Here is a 16358-nt window from a genome sequence, read left to right on the forward strand (position 1 = left end):
TAATGCTTTTGGATAAGAACTCCCATAAATTCTAGCTGGGATGCCAGGAGCAATGGTCTAGATCCAGAGTTTATATACACACTTGTATGTTTGCACAATACAAAATAGTGGCAATAACTAGCAACAGATAATCCATTCTGTCTTGGTATATAGCACAGCAGGGCTGGAAGTATGCAGTAGCCTGAGTGGGCCATGAATTTCCAGTCAGTTCTGCATGTGAATATCATTCAATCTCAACAAGCATCTTGCAAATATTGCCAGTTGTTTTGGCATAATTCAACAATATTTTCTGCCAAGACTTAAAATTCTTGACAAATATAAGGGGACATCTGAAGTACAACTATTTTTGCAGAGGGAAATATCAAAAAAGCAACACTGACACATTTCAAAAAGAGCACTTTCTGTTTTAGTTCTAGATCTTTACTTTTTAATCATCTGGTAAAATCTAATCCTAATGTTTGAATTTGCCCAATCATTTGAATCTCGACTTCTTTTCAAGTATTTTTTCCTCCTTTTTTTTTAAAAAAAGCATTTTTTTTGAAGTAGATTTTGTAGCACTTGAATTTCAGTCAGTGATGAGAGAAAAACAACTTAAATTAGTATATTCCTTAAATTCCACATATTATAATGTGGCATTATTATCTGTGATGGGATAATTTACACACTGAAGAGAAATAACATTAATGAGATGATAAAAAGTCCAGAGGAAGGCATAGAAGTTTATAGTAGCTTTGAATCCCTGAAACAGCATCCATTATTTTATATTTGGAGTGAACTGCTTATGAGCTTATTATGGATTTAAGCATTGGGGGGAAAAAAAGTCAGCCAGAAGCACTGTTTTTGAACTCAGTTGGGTCACAGGAACTTTCTCTGCACTCCATTCTAATTTGCAGTTTTGCTATAATAAAAGCCCCAGATATATTGCTACTGTCTAGACATTTTATCTGAAACAAGTGTCCTTCCTAATCCCAGAGGACTTTTCTATTTTATTTCCAGTAAATCAAACTCTGTGAAGAGCTTTGGTTCTTATTAAGACATACCCTTCACAGTCCAGTGATTGCCAACAGTGGCAAACCATTGACAGTTCATTTACATATAAGCGATGACTTTCACTGAGTAGTTGGCGAAAAAAAAACAGTGGATATTTAGAGAGCATAGCCAATATTTCTTGCTCTTTGATGAGGATTGAGTGCCAATTTATTTATGGAAAGATAAGATTTCTTTTTACCATCCTTACTGGGGTTGTTGTTGTTGTTTTTGCTTTTGTTTCCAAATGTAGGCAGCAGTCTTACAAAATGTCTGCATTTTAGTATTCTCTAGAGTCATTATGCCTCAGGAAGATGACAGCAGTAGTCCTACAACTCTGATGGACCCAGTTACAGCTCAGTGGGAATTTTTTGAAAAGGAACTACCTTTAGTGAAATAAACTATTTATTTTAAAAAAAAATTAAAGAACACAAGACTTTTGAGATCAAAAAGCAGCAATAAAGCTCTGAAAATTTAAAAAATGCTGCCCCAGTTATAAGATGGGGTATATTATCGTACACTATATCATACACTGTATCACTATATAGCAAAATAATATAGTCTCCTGCATTATGATTCATATAAATAAAATCAAATTGTTTTACAAAGCAGGTTTTTTAACTTATTTGTATTGTTCCTATAAAATATAGGAATTTTAACTATTGCCTAGCCCTAGAGACTAAGGAGATGTATTTCTATTATCTTCTTTAAGAATGAAATACTTTTCGTTTTCAACATTGGAAATTTCCATTAGAGGAAACTGAAGTTAGAACTAAGATTTTACTCTGTTAACTATTAACTCAATCGGATGTTGCTGTAAGGTTCACTTGTCTGTGATTTGCTTCCTGACTTAGTCACTCTCTTCTAACACATTTAATCCCTCTTCTTTCATTTGCTCCTTCTTCTTTCTCTCTCGTATTGATGCAGCAACTAGAGCACCAGCAATTCGAATATCAGCTGATTTTAGCACTGGGTGGCCTCTTGCTGTAACATAAAATAAACAGACATATTGATTAGCTAAAGGGAACACAAATAAAGATGGTTCTAAATCGATATTATAATGGACAAAGAAAAAGTGGCAGATTACTTATATGAAGAGTTATGTCAAACTACTGTACATTTCACTGATACAAAGCTAATATTCTATCGCAAAATATATTTCAAAATATTAATACTGTACATTATAAAATATGCATGATTAAGAAATCAGATACACTGATGTTTAGCCTGAGATATTTTGTTATTATGCTTTTCAAATGTACTTCTTTATGTGATTTGTGGAAATTCCTGAACAAGTTTGATTTTTTTTATAATAGTGAGCTGTCTCCTAGAGGAGAGAGAGAGAGAGAGAGAGAGAGAGAGAGAGAGAGAGAGAGAGAGAGAGAGAGAGAGAGAGAGACCGACCAAATTTGTAGCAATATTTCTTTGACTAATCTATGATATGCTTTTTAAACTAGCATACTAATTTGACTTGGAAGACTTTTTAGAATATTGCACAAATCTTATTTTTTAATTAGTAAAGCAAACATTTCAACAACAGTAGAAAAGTAACTGTGAACTGTGATAATAAACTTTGAAGTAATAAGAGCTTCACAGTTACAAAGTGGAACAAAGCAATATTCAGCAAAGTGGAACCTATCTTCATGTAGAGGGCAGGAAAGATTCCCCAGAATTAGAGAATTAATACAGCCTATGGCGTGATAGGAAGTTCTCTTCAAATTAACTTTGTAGTAAAACAGACAAGGGAGAATTAGAATTAGAAATTCACCTCTCCTTTAATTAAAGGCCTTGGGAAATGTATTACCCAACCCAGAGATTGAAACAACCCTAAAGTCTTTTAACAGTGACTAGCCATTACAAAGGAAAAAATTCATCCAATTAAGCCATCTGGGAAAATTATTATCTTGAGAGGCAAGATATGAATAATTGTAATAACATAATAGTGACTATGAAAACAGAAATCAGTATGGAATTTTTATGGATCAGGACATTGTTGAGGAAGGGGTGGCTGAAGTCAGGGTATTATAGACTGGTCCAGAAGTGGGCTTCACATAATTTAACAACCGTTTCACCCCAGCACCGAAAATGTGAGTGTGCGCATGTGAACTGCTTAAAAAACACAGCTAAATAGGACAGCATAGCGCAGGGGCAGGGGGCAGTGCGCCCAGCCATAGGTCACAACTACCAGTTTGCCTGAACCAGTATGAACTGGCTGAATCCCACCCCTGGGCAGGTCCCACTTTGCTGCTTCAGAAAAGGTTACAGGCAGTGGTGAAATCCTCAGCGGTTTGCCACCAGTTCGCTGCATGCGCATGCATGATGCATGCCAAACACACACTGCATGCACACGCATGCGCAGTGTGCACCAAACGCACTCTTCGTGCGGAAAAAGGAGGCTTAAGAAAGTAAATAAACAGTGAAGGGGGAACAGCTGTGCCGCGCAATTTAGATTCACTAGAAAGCAGGATTTCCTGCTTTCTAGTGAATATAAATCGTGCGGCACAGCTGATATTCGGAAATACCAGTTCACCCAAACCGGTAGCTTTTATTACTACCAGTTCGCCCAAACCAGTGTGAACCAGTAGCATTTCACTCCTGTTTACAGGGCGTCAAAGATTAGCAGGCCTTGTCAGTTGGGTAGCAGTTATGTCTCTTTTAAGTCTGAAGTACAAATCTGAATGCGCAAATCGCTCATACCACCTTCATGAGCAGAAAGCCATTTATTTTGCTTTCAAACAGAACTGAAATGTAGTCATGAATAAATGAGAGAAACTGAATAAAAATCAATTTGGCACCAGGATCTTAGATCATGTAGGTAGCCAATGAATGATTTCAACATCTAGCAAGTTGGACCAAACATTTATTTTAAAAAGCATTGGCAATTACTTGGATGGAAGGTATAAATTGTAGTTACTAATTTATATAGTAATGCAATTTTCTATTTCTGGGACTTTACTGTATTTAGTAATTAGCAGTGATACTAGGCATGGCAATATAAAATTATGGTTGCTCAGATTCAAAATGTTTAAATATTTTGTAAGAATATGATTAAATTAGTATTATCCATTCTTGTTAACAAAGAATAGTAAAAAAACAGTTAAACTGTAGGGCAGTGATGGCTAACCTTTTTGCCATCGCGTGCCAAAAGCGGGGAGAGTGTGGTGAGGTCACACCACGCGTGACCACATCCATAATTCTATGCGCCCTGCCTCCCCATGCTCCCCCCGCTTTTGGCACGTGATGGCACGGTGGGCCCAGAGCCTTTCTAGGAGCCTGGGGAGGGAAAAAACAGCCTCCCCCCCCACAGAGCCCCTCCAGAGGCCGGAAACAATGTGTTTCCTGACTTCTGGTGGGCCCAGAAGGCCCGAAAATCAGCTGGCTGGCGCAGGCATGCGTGCTGGAGCTGAGCTCGCGTGCCTAGCAATATGGCTCCGCGTGCCACCTGTGGCACCCATGCCATAGGTTCGTCACCACGGCTAAGGTACTTAAATGTACATATTCCTGATTTTTTTTCTAATGCATATGAGAATAAAATGATTATAGTAACTTCACTATCTGGAAATTTCAAAGTAAATAATATTTGCTATATTTTAGGATTCTGAGTTGAACCGAGATGGAAGGTCTTTTTTGTTGGCCAAAGCATCAAAACAGAGCTATAGTTGTACAGAACATCCTCATATTTTCTTTCTCTTTTTTTTTATTTTAATATTCCATTTTTCCAATTTACATAACGAAAAGCATTTTTAACAGTACTATGTCACGTGTCTCTTACAGTTATCTACATTTATTTCTATACAATTTTGTTTCTCTGACATATTCTCCTCATATTTTCAAGATAGAGATTTTAACACCAACTATTCAGAATTTTTTGAGAGTACTGAAATACATATATGAGACTCAGCAGTGCATTCTGGAAAGTGAGTTAGGAGATTCCCAAAGGCCAGTATTGAGTTATAAATAATCAGAAGAATCATGAAATAACAAAATTCATTGAATAGCTTCAATTCATTCATAATAAACGCCCAGATCCACTGCAAATTTATATGGTGTCAAGAGTCACTTTGGATAGTGAGATATAAATTAAATAAATAAATACATAATAAATACATAATAATAATTTAAATAAATAAATAAATACATAATAATAAATAATAGTTCGGGATGATTTCCTCAGCCTAAAGCAAAAGTTAAAAAAAGAGAGATGAAACTTAATGTAAGGAAACACTGAGGTATATGCAGTTTGAGAAAAATCAACCATAACTTGATAGCTGTAGTAATACAGTTTATACTGTTTATAATTAACCATGAAAAAAAATACCCATCTTGTTTTGTTTTTTTTTAAATGAAGTGGTCTGTATCTGTGAAAAAAGCATATTTGATGTGAGGTAATGGTAATAAACAGCATCATAATTTTATTAAACAAATTTCAGGTATGTTTATACTTGAAAATATTTGTGCAATTTGAAACCATATCTCAAAATGTTTATTCCAGCATAGTGCCTTATTCATCTGTAGAAAGAACTATCTGATGAGGTAGGTGGAACATCTCCCTTTAAAATACTTAAAAGGGTGGAGCTTTTATTTGTAAGGGAAAAGGGCCACAAAACAAAGGGACAATATCATATTAAATGTTCTGGACTAGTTCTGGAAAGAATAAATAATGACAATTAATATTACATTGACTAGCAGTTGTTCAAGACAGATAAATTTCTTCATGCAATATATAATGACAAGGGATTGCTTTTTTTAGAGTATTATATAATAACCGCTAGTTAAAGCAACTTTAAAAGATAGATAAAAAGAGATTTATAAAATAAACAGTTATCACAATGTTCAAAAATGGAATATCCACACTGTGGAACAATGCAGCTCAATGTCCTAGTCTGAACTTTCAACTGCAAATATATAATTACATACATTTTCAATCTAATCTACCAGAGATTATTTTTCTAAAAAAATAAATCTCTATAAAATACCATCCCAAACCAAAAGGGGAAAATTGGAATCCGGAATGATAAACGAATAAAGGGAAACAGATGGAAGTCATAACTGCAAGAAGCCACAAACTAAAAATTCTTTTGGCAGTATATGTGAAAAACTAAACAGACTTTTATAAAATACTGTATTAGCAGGGACACAAAAGAACCACTTTCTATTTTCTTAAAAATAAGACTTGAGATATTTGACAGAGACTAGCATTTCTTTTGTACAAAAATTAAATTTTGTGCTAAAATTATTATCTGATATAAGGTTACTTTGAATTGTTCCTGAGACTTTGTTAGCAGTGAACAAATGAATAGGCATATGGCTCAATTTTCACTGGGCTTGCAAAGATAATTGTTTTGCCAACTATTTAAGCTTGTTACATGGGGGCTTTAGAAGGCAGGCAAGGACGGGCGGGGGCATGTGAACAAGCTTATACTGACCCATTTTCTGCCTGCCGAGTCCCTAGACTTCCAGTCTTGAGAGGTTAGAAAGTGGTTTTAAAGTATCTTGAATCTTCAGCCTGTCGTGTCCTTTCCCAAATTTATGCCTATATGTATACAGGCTAAACTGCAGCCCAAACCCAGGTCCAAGTGGCTTTGTGTCTTTACAATTTCCTCCGCTGGAAGATTTTTAAACATCTACAATAAATTAGTGTTTCTCAACTTCAGTTCTCATATTTTTAAGATTGTTTAATTCATTATTTTGGGTACCAAGTTGCTGCTCTACTCCAGTAGGAAGGAGAGCAAATTAAGGGACTTGCATACTCTTCATTAATCCCTTCCTAGGATTAATCCTGCTAAATATTCGGTATTAGCATCTCCCACATTGCTTGGTATCAACATTCCTCAGTACATATTCAGAAAGCTTGGGAGCCTGATAACCTGCTGTACCAGAAGAACATACAAAGACTTGCCCTCTGAAACCACTTATTAACAGCCTTTATCTAAACCTATATAAAGCATGTTGCAAAGACAACTGACAATTGCCAAAAAGAGAGCATGCAATTAGTATCTGAAATAATTGTGATTATATTTTGTGCTAATATTAGCACTTTAAAACAGAACAATAATTCCAGACTGCATTATTCTGAAGGCCACTCAGCTGGTGATACAAAGCAATGGATGACAGTTCTTGATTGTTCATTCCATTTTGATGCTTTGCACAAGCAGACCCCCTCACTCGTATATAAATGTAAAGCACTTCGGAATTCGTATTTTACTGTGGCGTTGATCAGATTCTTTGCTTATTTTGGGGTGTCTTGTGGTTACAGAAGCAACCTATTGTAATATTTTCAGTAAGTATCTATTATCACAAAGTTTTATCTAAGTCTGGTTGCATGCATGGATGAAGTGAATGTGATATTCTTCTTTCAGTGATTAATGGTTCTTTTCTATGAAGCACAAGTTATAAGGAGCAGAAACTTATAACATTAAGGTCTTGAAGCCAAGCATCTCATCTTCACTTGATATCTCATCCAGCAAACATATCCAGCAAAAATACAGCAAATTTTGCCAGCAAACACACATGATAACATCCTAATTAGAAATCAGTATTTTTAACAATAGGGTTATATGATAAATTATACTGTACACTAAAACAAGGAACTAGAAATATAGCAAAAGACTATTTTCATTCTACAAAGCTTAGAACAGTATTTAAACATCACTTCCAGTTCTCATCCTCTTGGACTGAATTACACTATTGTCATTTAAGTGGGAATTATGATAATAAATTAATTCATGAACATACAATAAACTATATATGAAGTGTGTTTTTTGTTTAGCCCCCTTGCAAAACTCCGTTGCAAGTTTAATTCATTATGTTTTAGCAGCAACTGCAGGAAGATTTATTTCTGTGCTGAGAAAATTTGTAAAATCAAAGTAACTGGGATTCTGGTATAAATCTTTGCTATGTGTATGTTCTAAAGTTAGTGGTCCGTTATATTCAGTTTACCTTTTTAAATGCATTTTATTATAGCATGTGCAATGAGGTCATATTTTCCATTTGTAGGAACAAAATGCCACACAGTATTCATCATTGGATGTTTTGACCCTGAAAATATGCTTTATGAAGAATTATTTATTATGGTATCAATTTCTGACTGAAGGAAGTATTAATTATGTAATATAACTAAATTTATATAGTGATATTTAAAGAAGGCATCTCCCATACATTCATTAAATGAAGCATTAGGAGTACATATTTTCTGCATATTCCATCAGAAGCAGCCTCCTATTAAATAGGCTGATGAGGCCATTTCAGGAAACATTGTTTCTAAATCACGAAGTGACGACACTGTGTTGATTATTTAATCCAAAATACTCAATCGCTGAAAAATCAAAGAGCCTTTTCAAGAAAGGACCCTTGATTAAGTTCTTCTTAGGAGGACCTCGCTATCTTTTGCTACCAGTATGATTTTTATATGGTTCTTGTCTCAAACCAGTTCAGTTCTTCTGATTAAGATCCTGATGGTGGTTTTAGTTATCTTATGTATATGTTCTTTCTAATTCCTGTTGCTTGTATTATTTTTAACAACATATGTGCATTTGGGTTTATGTTTATTTTGTCTATATTGTTCTATATTTAATTGACTGGGTATGATTCATTGGGACATTATTTTTATTTATATGGGATGCATTACAAATGTAATACATTGTACAAACATTGTACAAACCCTAAGGTATTTTTTTCTATTACTGTTCACCAAATAGGTGACAGAATTATATCAATGCTACGCATACTCAGTCATCACTAGTGTATTCTGGGTTAGTAATGTCTTTAGGTTTTTCTAATTTAAATTTGTTTGCAAACTGAGTTTTTTCCAGATCAGTGTCAGCTCTCTTTTATGCACACAAGGTACTTTGACTAAATATGACAGTGATGGCGAATTGTCATGCAGAAATGTCACGTGTGTGCGGCTTGCTCGTCAGGGCCATGCTCCGGAAAAGCTGAACTTCCGGGTTCTAGCGCGGATGTGCCATCTGATTTTCGGCACTGCACAAAGGGATCGCGCTCTGGAAAAGCTGAACGTTTGGGTTCTGGTGCACCTGACAATCAGTTGGCCAGCACGCATGCACACACTGGTTTTCGGTACTGCTGCATGCACAGACAGCTGATCTTCACGCATGCAGGTGCGCCAGAAACCTGGAAGACAAACAGGCAAGGCCACACGTGCCAGGCGACATGGCTTCACGTGCCACTATGGGCATGCGTACCATAGGTTCGCCATCATGGACATATGAATTTACACATAGAGAATAAGTCCAATATTAAAATGCAAAGATAATTAAATACGTCTTGTATATCAAAATAACTTAATGTAACTTGAATACCTTGATATATGGATCAGAAGGGTCATTCTTATACTGTAGTTCAGACAGAAAAAATATACACATTTAAAGTTGCTTCTGTGGGAAGAAATATCCATCTGGTTCAGTTCCAAGCTGGGAGAAAGACACTGGAAATATGGAGGCTGATTGGAAAGATGGTTTAATGATGAACAGAACCAACAGCAGTCCTGGGTCAGCTGACAAAATGGAGTTGAGAGCGGGGGGTAGTTTATACCTTCTTTGGGCTTTGCACTTGAACTTCCTGTTCCTATGCAAGAACATGTATTATATTGGCTGTTGTCAGATTCCTATGGGGTGATGTAGGGATTATAGCTGGAAATGCAAATCCTAGGTGTTTGTCTGAGCTCCCTGGTTTGGTTGAAGTTTGGACTGCTCTGGGGGATCATGCAGTATTTGAAAAGCCCTTAGGAGATTGTGTAATGTAGTGAGCTTTGTGTCTTCTGCTAAATGGTAGTGGGTTAATCCTATTATGTCCTGAAGGATCATGTCCTGTTCTTCTTACTCCGGGAATTAAAGGTCTTTTGTTTTGTAGATAGGCTGCCCTAGTCTTTCTTAATGGGCACAAAATATCTGCTGAAGGGGAGCTATTAAGAGTGAGTCTGTTTCCTGCCTCTAAAAAAACATATTTCTCCATTTCTCATTTAGGGAAATATTCTGCCTTTTTCAATATTCCTTAAAATATTTCATTTTTCTAGGAGGGACAGGTGGCTTCCCACACTTCATTCCTGAAATCTACAATCAAGTAGATTCAAACAGATAAGCTACAAGGGACATTACAATTAACGTTGAGATGTTCCCAGCATGATTAATTAATAATCAGTCAGGAGAATCAAGTCACATGAATAATAAGATGCTGGATACCACCCTGATGGCTTTGGCTTTGTGTGTAAAATATCACTTTTCTACACAGATTTTTCTCACCTGATCCACCTGATAGTGCCTACTCTAATGGCAATCTGGAAACTAGTAAAAACCTGAGTCTTTTGGAAGACCTTCAGGAATAGACTTTTTGAATAATTGGCAAGAGTGTGTAATGTAATGTGATGCTTTCTATTGATTATTGTTATTTTATTTTATCATTAGTATCTATAGACTAACTAAACTCTTTTTGAACTGAAGTGGTGGATAAATCACACAAAATTAATCAACAAATTTTGGTCAGAGGCACATGGTTAGCTAAGAGTAGAGCCATTTAAATCTATGGAGACAGTTTTAAAAAAAAACAAAACAAAAAACAGCCTTATAATTTGTTCTAATGCCAAAGCATGGCTTGGAATTTGCAAATGCATTTGAGTGGGTATCTCCTGCAGAACAAAACGTCTTAGCCACTTATTCTTCTTGCATAATAAAAATATTTTAGCATTTAGAGTCTATCAACAAATGTCAACATCATTTCATGTTATCTGGCCTTCGTAACTCTTTAAAAAGCACTAGAAGCATGATGACATCATTAGTAGTGGTTTGAAGTATTTTGCCTTTCGTTTTCCTTTATTAAGCCTGGGGAAAGTGCATCTTGTAGATTGAATCAAGTTTTGAAATATGAAGATGGAAAGACCTTTCATAAGAATTAAGGTATTGAGACTAAGATTTGCATATAATGTACCTTGACTGAGAGATTTTTTTCTTGCTTTATTTTTTCTGCTTCTTTCTAAAGCTTTGCTGTGGATCCTGCTTTGTTTTGAAGCTTGGATGCCCACAGTAGTTTGTGACATTTCTTAAATAAAATGCTCAATAGGAACAGCATGATTTCTCATGGTTAAAAAATATGTGTGCGTTCATAAAAATCAGTGCAAATATCTCTATTAAGAGATAAAAATAAATGTAAGATAGATCAGATAGATCTGTCCCTGAAAATAACTGGTGTTAGCTAGACACAATTAAGTTTTATTCAAAGAATAAAATTTATTTCAATAGTTAATTATGCACTGAAAAATATGCATAATATTCTTGAGCTTTCAGAATATTAAGCAGATTGATTCTCCCTGATATTGCAATTCTCTGTTGATTTGAACAGAATTTAGATACTTAAATGTTTGTAGCCTTATGTAACGTTATGGTGTCTTATGACAAGTGCATCTATAGATTTCAAATTGAAAATCTTATATCTGACAGCTTTTTTACAAGCAAACAAGTTAAACAAAAATAGACTTCTTTCTTGGTAATTTATATAACACTTCTGAACGATAAAATAATAAAACAGAAAAAAGTACCATATTTTCAAGTTTATAAAACACATGAACCATAAACTAATTAGTTTATCTGAATTCAACTGAAAAAAGTTGAAAAAGGTAAATATGACACTTGCAAATTCTTGGCTATGTTAACCAGACACATTAATCATATTTTAGCCAAAGGTTGTAAAAATGCAGCCAATGAGATTGTATACTTCTTTGTTGAGCCAATTCAGATGGCAGTACGATCTCAGATTGTCTTGTTATATAACACAATTCCATCCTTATGAAATCTTAATATATTTTGTCATACAATTATCCTATTTTTACATCTTGCTACTATTATTGTTAATATTAATAATCATAACATTAACCTACCACCTGGTTCAAATTGACTCTGGGTGGTTTACAAATTATTAAACACATTTAAAAACAAGGAACAATACAAAAAGCACAAAAACAACACAAAACAAAGCCACAGTTATGGCAGAGAAAACAAACAAGGAAGAAAGGGAACATCGATCAACCTCACCAAAGGCCTGGGTGAATAGCTACATCTTCCAAATAATAGCAGAGTGGGAGGAGAATTTAAATTTCAAGGAGAATCACATACCGGAGGGTATTTAGAGAAAATCTGAGGTCTCAATAGATGACATTGCTTAAATTAACAGAAATCAACACACACCAACTCTGCCAGATCAAACCAGCCAGGCAGATAGCTAATGAAACCATCAGAATTTGAAGAATGTGTTGTACCTATCTTATATATGTAGCTGAAACTTAATGAGTTCTCTGATGTATTAAGACAAAAGTTGCTTTGGATAGTGAGAAAGGCAGATATAAATTTAATATATAAATAATCACTACAAACAAGTGCTTTCCTTCATTTTCAGCACCACCATACCCCAAAGTTAAATAGATCAAAAAATTATCTCTTTATCTAATTTATAATCATTCATTGAACAGCTTTCTTCTCTAAATCCCCCCCCCTCCAAATGTATAACCAAGTACTCAGCCTTTCATCCTTCCAAGGTCGGTAAAATGAGGACCCAGATTGTTGGGGGCAATATGCTGACTCTGTAAACTGCTTAGAGAGGGCTGTAAAGCACTGTGAAGCAGTATATAAGTCTGAGTTCTATTGCTAAGTGCTATTAGAACTCGCAGTCTCCCAGTTTTTAGGCCAACACCTTACCAAACTGGCTCTTTTAATAAGAATTTTAGTAACATTGTAAGATTTTACAATGAAGCGGTATATAAGTCTAAGTGCTATTGCTACTTACTATAGTATTTAATATAAAATTATATAAAATAATGCATCTCGCATATCTGCACATACATAAGTGTGCTATGCAAATTCCCAGTGAATCAGTAATACAGTTTTTGTATTATGCCATATCTACAAAATAAAATGTATAATCTTCGGATTATACAAATCAGAGATTGACAGGTTATGGACCCTGAAATAATATTGTGTTTTAAATCCCATACTCACTCGCACTGATAATGTGACCTAGTTGGGTCATGAAATGTCTGCAACTCCAACGTTAAAATTCTCAGAGTGTATTATAAAGTCATTTAAAGCAACATCAATACCATTTAGATAGTACACTGAATAGAATACAAAGATAGAAAACAATATAAGCCACTATCCAAACATTGTTTGGGAATTTAAAATCAAGCTAATTCCAAAACAGAGTTATCAAAGAGAGTTGTCTTAAAATAAGGCTAAGCTGACCAATGTGTCTGCTAGACTTGCCTCCTTGGGGAAGGCATCAGAAACATGGGGATATATATGTATAAATATATTTCTAAACTTAAATTCAAAAGCTATTCCAAGAATGAATATTGTATTAATGATTTTTTTGGAAATCATACTTGTCAGTTGCTTTCCTGTTTCGGAGACAGGATCACATACTTGACATCTCTAAATTTCTTGAACTGACTGCAGATTTAAAGCTGTTCTTCTGTCTCTGATTAGTCAGGAAACAGTTGTCTCAGAAAAGGAAGAACACAGTGCTACTTATTTTATCAAACTCTAATTGCATACACTCACAAATGAATATGTTACATTCTTTTCTTTAAAAGACATATTATTTTACTTAAATGCCTTGGTATATTTTGTTTGAATTTGCTATTTTGAATAAACATCTTCTTGTACTAACTGCTCTACAGAGACCCATAAGTTTAGATTTTTCAGCATGCGCAATCCACCAACACAGGACATAAAATAGTATAAAACTCTGCAGAATTTAACAGAGCAGAATAGCAGAACGACAAGAGTTGGAAGGAACCTTGGTCTTCTAGTCCAACCCCATACCATTTCAGACAAATGATTGTCCAATATTTTCTTTAAAACTTCCAGTGTTAGAGCATTGACAACTTCTGGAGGCAAGTTGTTCCACTGATTAGTTGTTCTGTCAGGAAATTTCTCCTTAGTTCTAGGCTGCTTCTCTCCTTAATTATTTTCCATCCATTGCTTCTTGTCCTGCCTTCAAGTGAGAATAGGTTGATTGCCTCTTCTTTGTGGCAACCCCTTAGATATTGGAACACTGCTATCATATCACCCCAGTCCTTCTTTTCATTAAACTAGAAATACCCAGTTCCATCAACCATTCTTTATATGTTTTAGCCTCCAGTCCACTAATCATCTTGGTTGCTCTGCATTCTTTCTAGAGTCTCAACATCTTTTTTTACATTGTGGCGACGAAAATTGGAAGCAGTAGTTAAAGTACTAAATGGCGTGGGATAAAGATTAGTCAGATAAATTCTATTCTACCCCTCTCAGTTTCAAAATGGAGACTAAACTGGAGGGGAGCTGCATTCCAGGCAAGTGAGGAGAAAACATTTCTTTGACATATGAAAGCACAACCATGACCATTTTTCTGTCTTCTTTCCCATGTATCTGCAAGTTGTTTATGCTTCCTCTTTTGTTTTTGTTTCTTTAATCACAGGATTAATTTTCTATTTTCTATGACCCACCTGCAAATGTTCAGTAGTGAGCCCAATGTAGGTGTTTGTATGTTATGACAATCCAGAAGACTGTTGTTCTTGGAGGTTATGGATTATATGGGCACACTATAATGAGACACTTAAAAGATTTCCTATGCTGTGATCTGGCAGATGAAATATATTACCATTGATTCTGCTGACCTCTCAGGCTACGTCTGACATCCTTAAGCTTTAGCATATTTATGTGTATACTGGTTGTGTTACAGCTAGAGTCAACTCTGTTGATTTCAGTAACTGACTCAATGGTAGTCTCTTATCAAATATAGAAGTGTTCCACTTAAAGAATATTGCTGAATTTTTTTCCATCAACATTGAGGGTAGGACACTGAACCACATTAGTGCAAGTGCTCTTCTGTGTATGACAGAAATAATACTGTGGTGCTATTTAGAGGTCTTGGAAGAGTTATGAAAGAGATCCTTGGGACAGTAGGAAAAGATTTAGCTTGTCATTCTGGACATCTAAATCAAAGACTGTTCATTTGACTCCTTGTGAAGCTCTATTGGGAGCAAATGATATTAGGAATGGAAATGGGATGCCTCAGAAAAGATATCTTTGGGAATACTTTTTCCAGGAGAAAATAAACCTATCAGCAAAAATAAGCTAAGCCATCAACCCACCTGCAAAGATTTGATTTAATCAAGATTGCAGGTGGCAAATTCTTCAAATGGGTTGGTTATGGAAAGGTAATCAGTAATAATTAACATACTCTCCAAGGCTTTACAGAGATTAGATTTGCTTTTCCCCCCATTACTTTCCCTATGCTCCAAGCTAAAAAAAATCCCAAACCAATCTAAAGGCTAAGAACAGTATCATTCCCTCATTACATGGTTCCTCTGGTGCTTATCAGTGATTTCCAAAACACAGTTTCAAATAAAAGAATTTCCTAATGTTGTTGCAATGCTTTTTAAAAAATGACCTTTCCCTTCTCTTTAATTTGCAATTTACAGTAGCATCTCTGTCTAAATTTACTAGTTTTTATTTGTAACTTAAGCAACTCTTCTGTGTCAATTATACATACCTCTGTTTGAGAGATAGATAGATAGATAGATAGATAGATAGATAGATAGATAGATAGATAGATAGATAGATATAAATGGATGGATGGATGGATGGATGGATGGATGGATGGATGGACGGAGGGAGACAGAGACACATACAAACACACACTCACTTACTGTATGTGACAGCACCTAGGTAACATTGTTGAGGCTTTGAACTAAGCAAAATTGAACTAGTTTTGTATATGAATGAATATCACTCCCAAGAAACAATCTTTGGTGTTTCATAGTCTCTTACAAGTAAGAATGAAAAGGAATCTGCTCCAGACAAATTGTATCCTCAAGATACCAAACTATCAAGGGCAGCAATCTAGCACCTAAACTGACTCTGCCAGCAGTGATCTAGAAAGTGTGCCGGATGAATCAGATGATGAAGGTCCACCAAGCTCAATAATGTGTCATGAACTCCAAAAAGCCGATTAAAAGCACTCAACTCAGCTTGCCTGTGATAAGTGATAACCATGCAATCACTGGCAGCCAGTTTATCATTTGGAAACAACACCTGAGCTTAATGCTTTCATATCTCGGAATATTGTATGCTGGTTGTTTAAAATGGATGGCTATATAATTAAAATAAATATATAAAATGACTTTTCAAAGGAGGCATCTTTCTCTGATAACTGGACATTTTAATTGCTTTGTACTTTGTTTAAGATCTAATTTGGCTTTGTACTCCCACAACAAGGCAATGCTTGCATGTTGCTGCCCAGCAAAATACTTTGACAAGCACTGTACGTGAGATCACCTAGTCAAGGTG

General features: G+C 35.3%; 1 protein-coding gene across 1 annotated transcript in view; it reads right to left on the minus strand.

Annotated features, from left to right (window-relative positions):
* Nucleotides 1-1876: 1876 nt before the first annotated feature.
* Nucleotides 1877-16358, minus strand: part of IQCM (IQ motif containing M) — a 116486-nt gene continuing 102004 nt past the window's right edge. The window contains exon 11 of the mRNA XM_070949001.1: nucleotides 1877-2010. Coding sequence (XP_070805102.1) covers nucleotides 1877-2010 — 134 coding nt within the window. The remainder of the gene's footprint in view (nucleotides 2011-16358) is intronic.

Source organism: Pituophis catenifer, unplaced genomic scaffold, assembly GCF_029215685.1.
Source record: "Pituophis catenifer annectens isolate HBS135680 unplaced genomic scaffold, rPitCat1.0.hap2 SCAF_8, whole genome shotgun sequence".
Lineage (NCBI taxonomy): Eukaryota > Metazoa > Chordata > Lepidosauria > Squamata > Colubridae > Pituophis > Pituophis catenifer.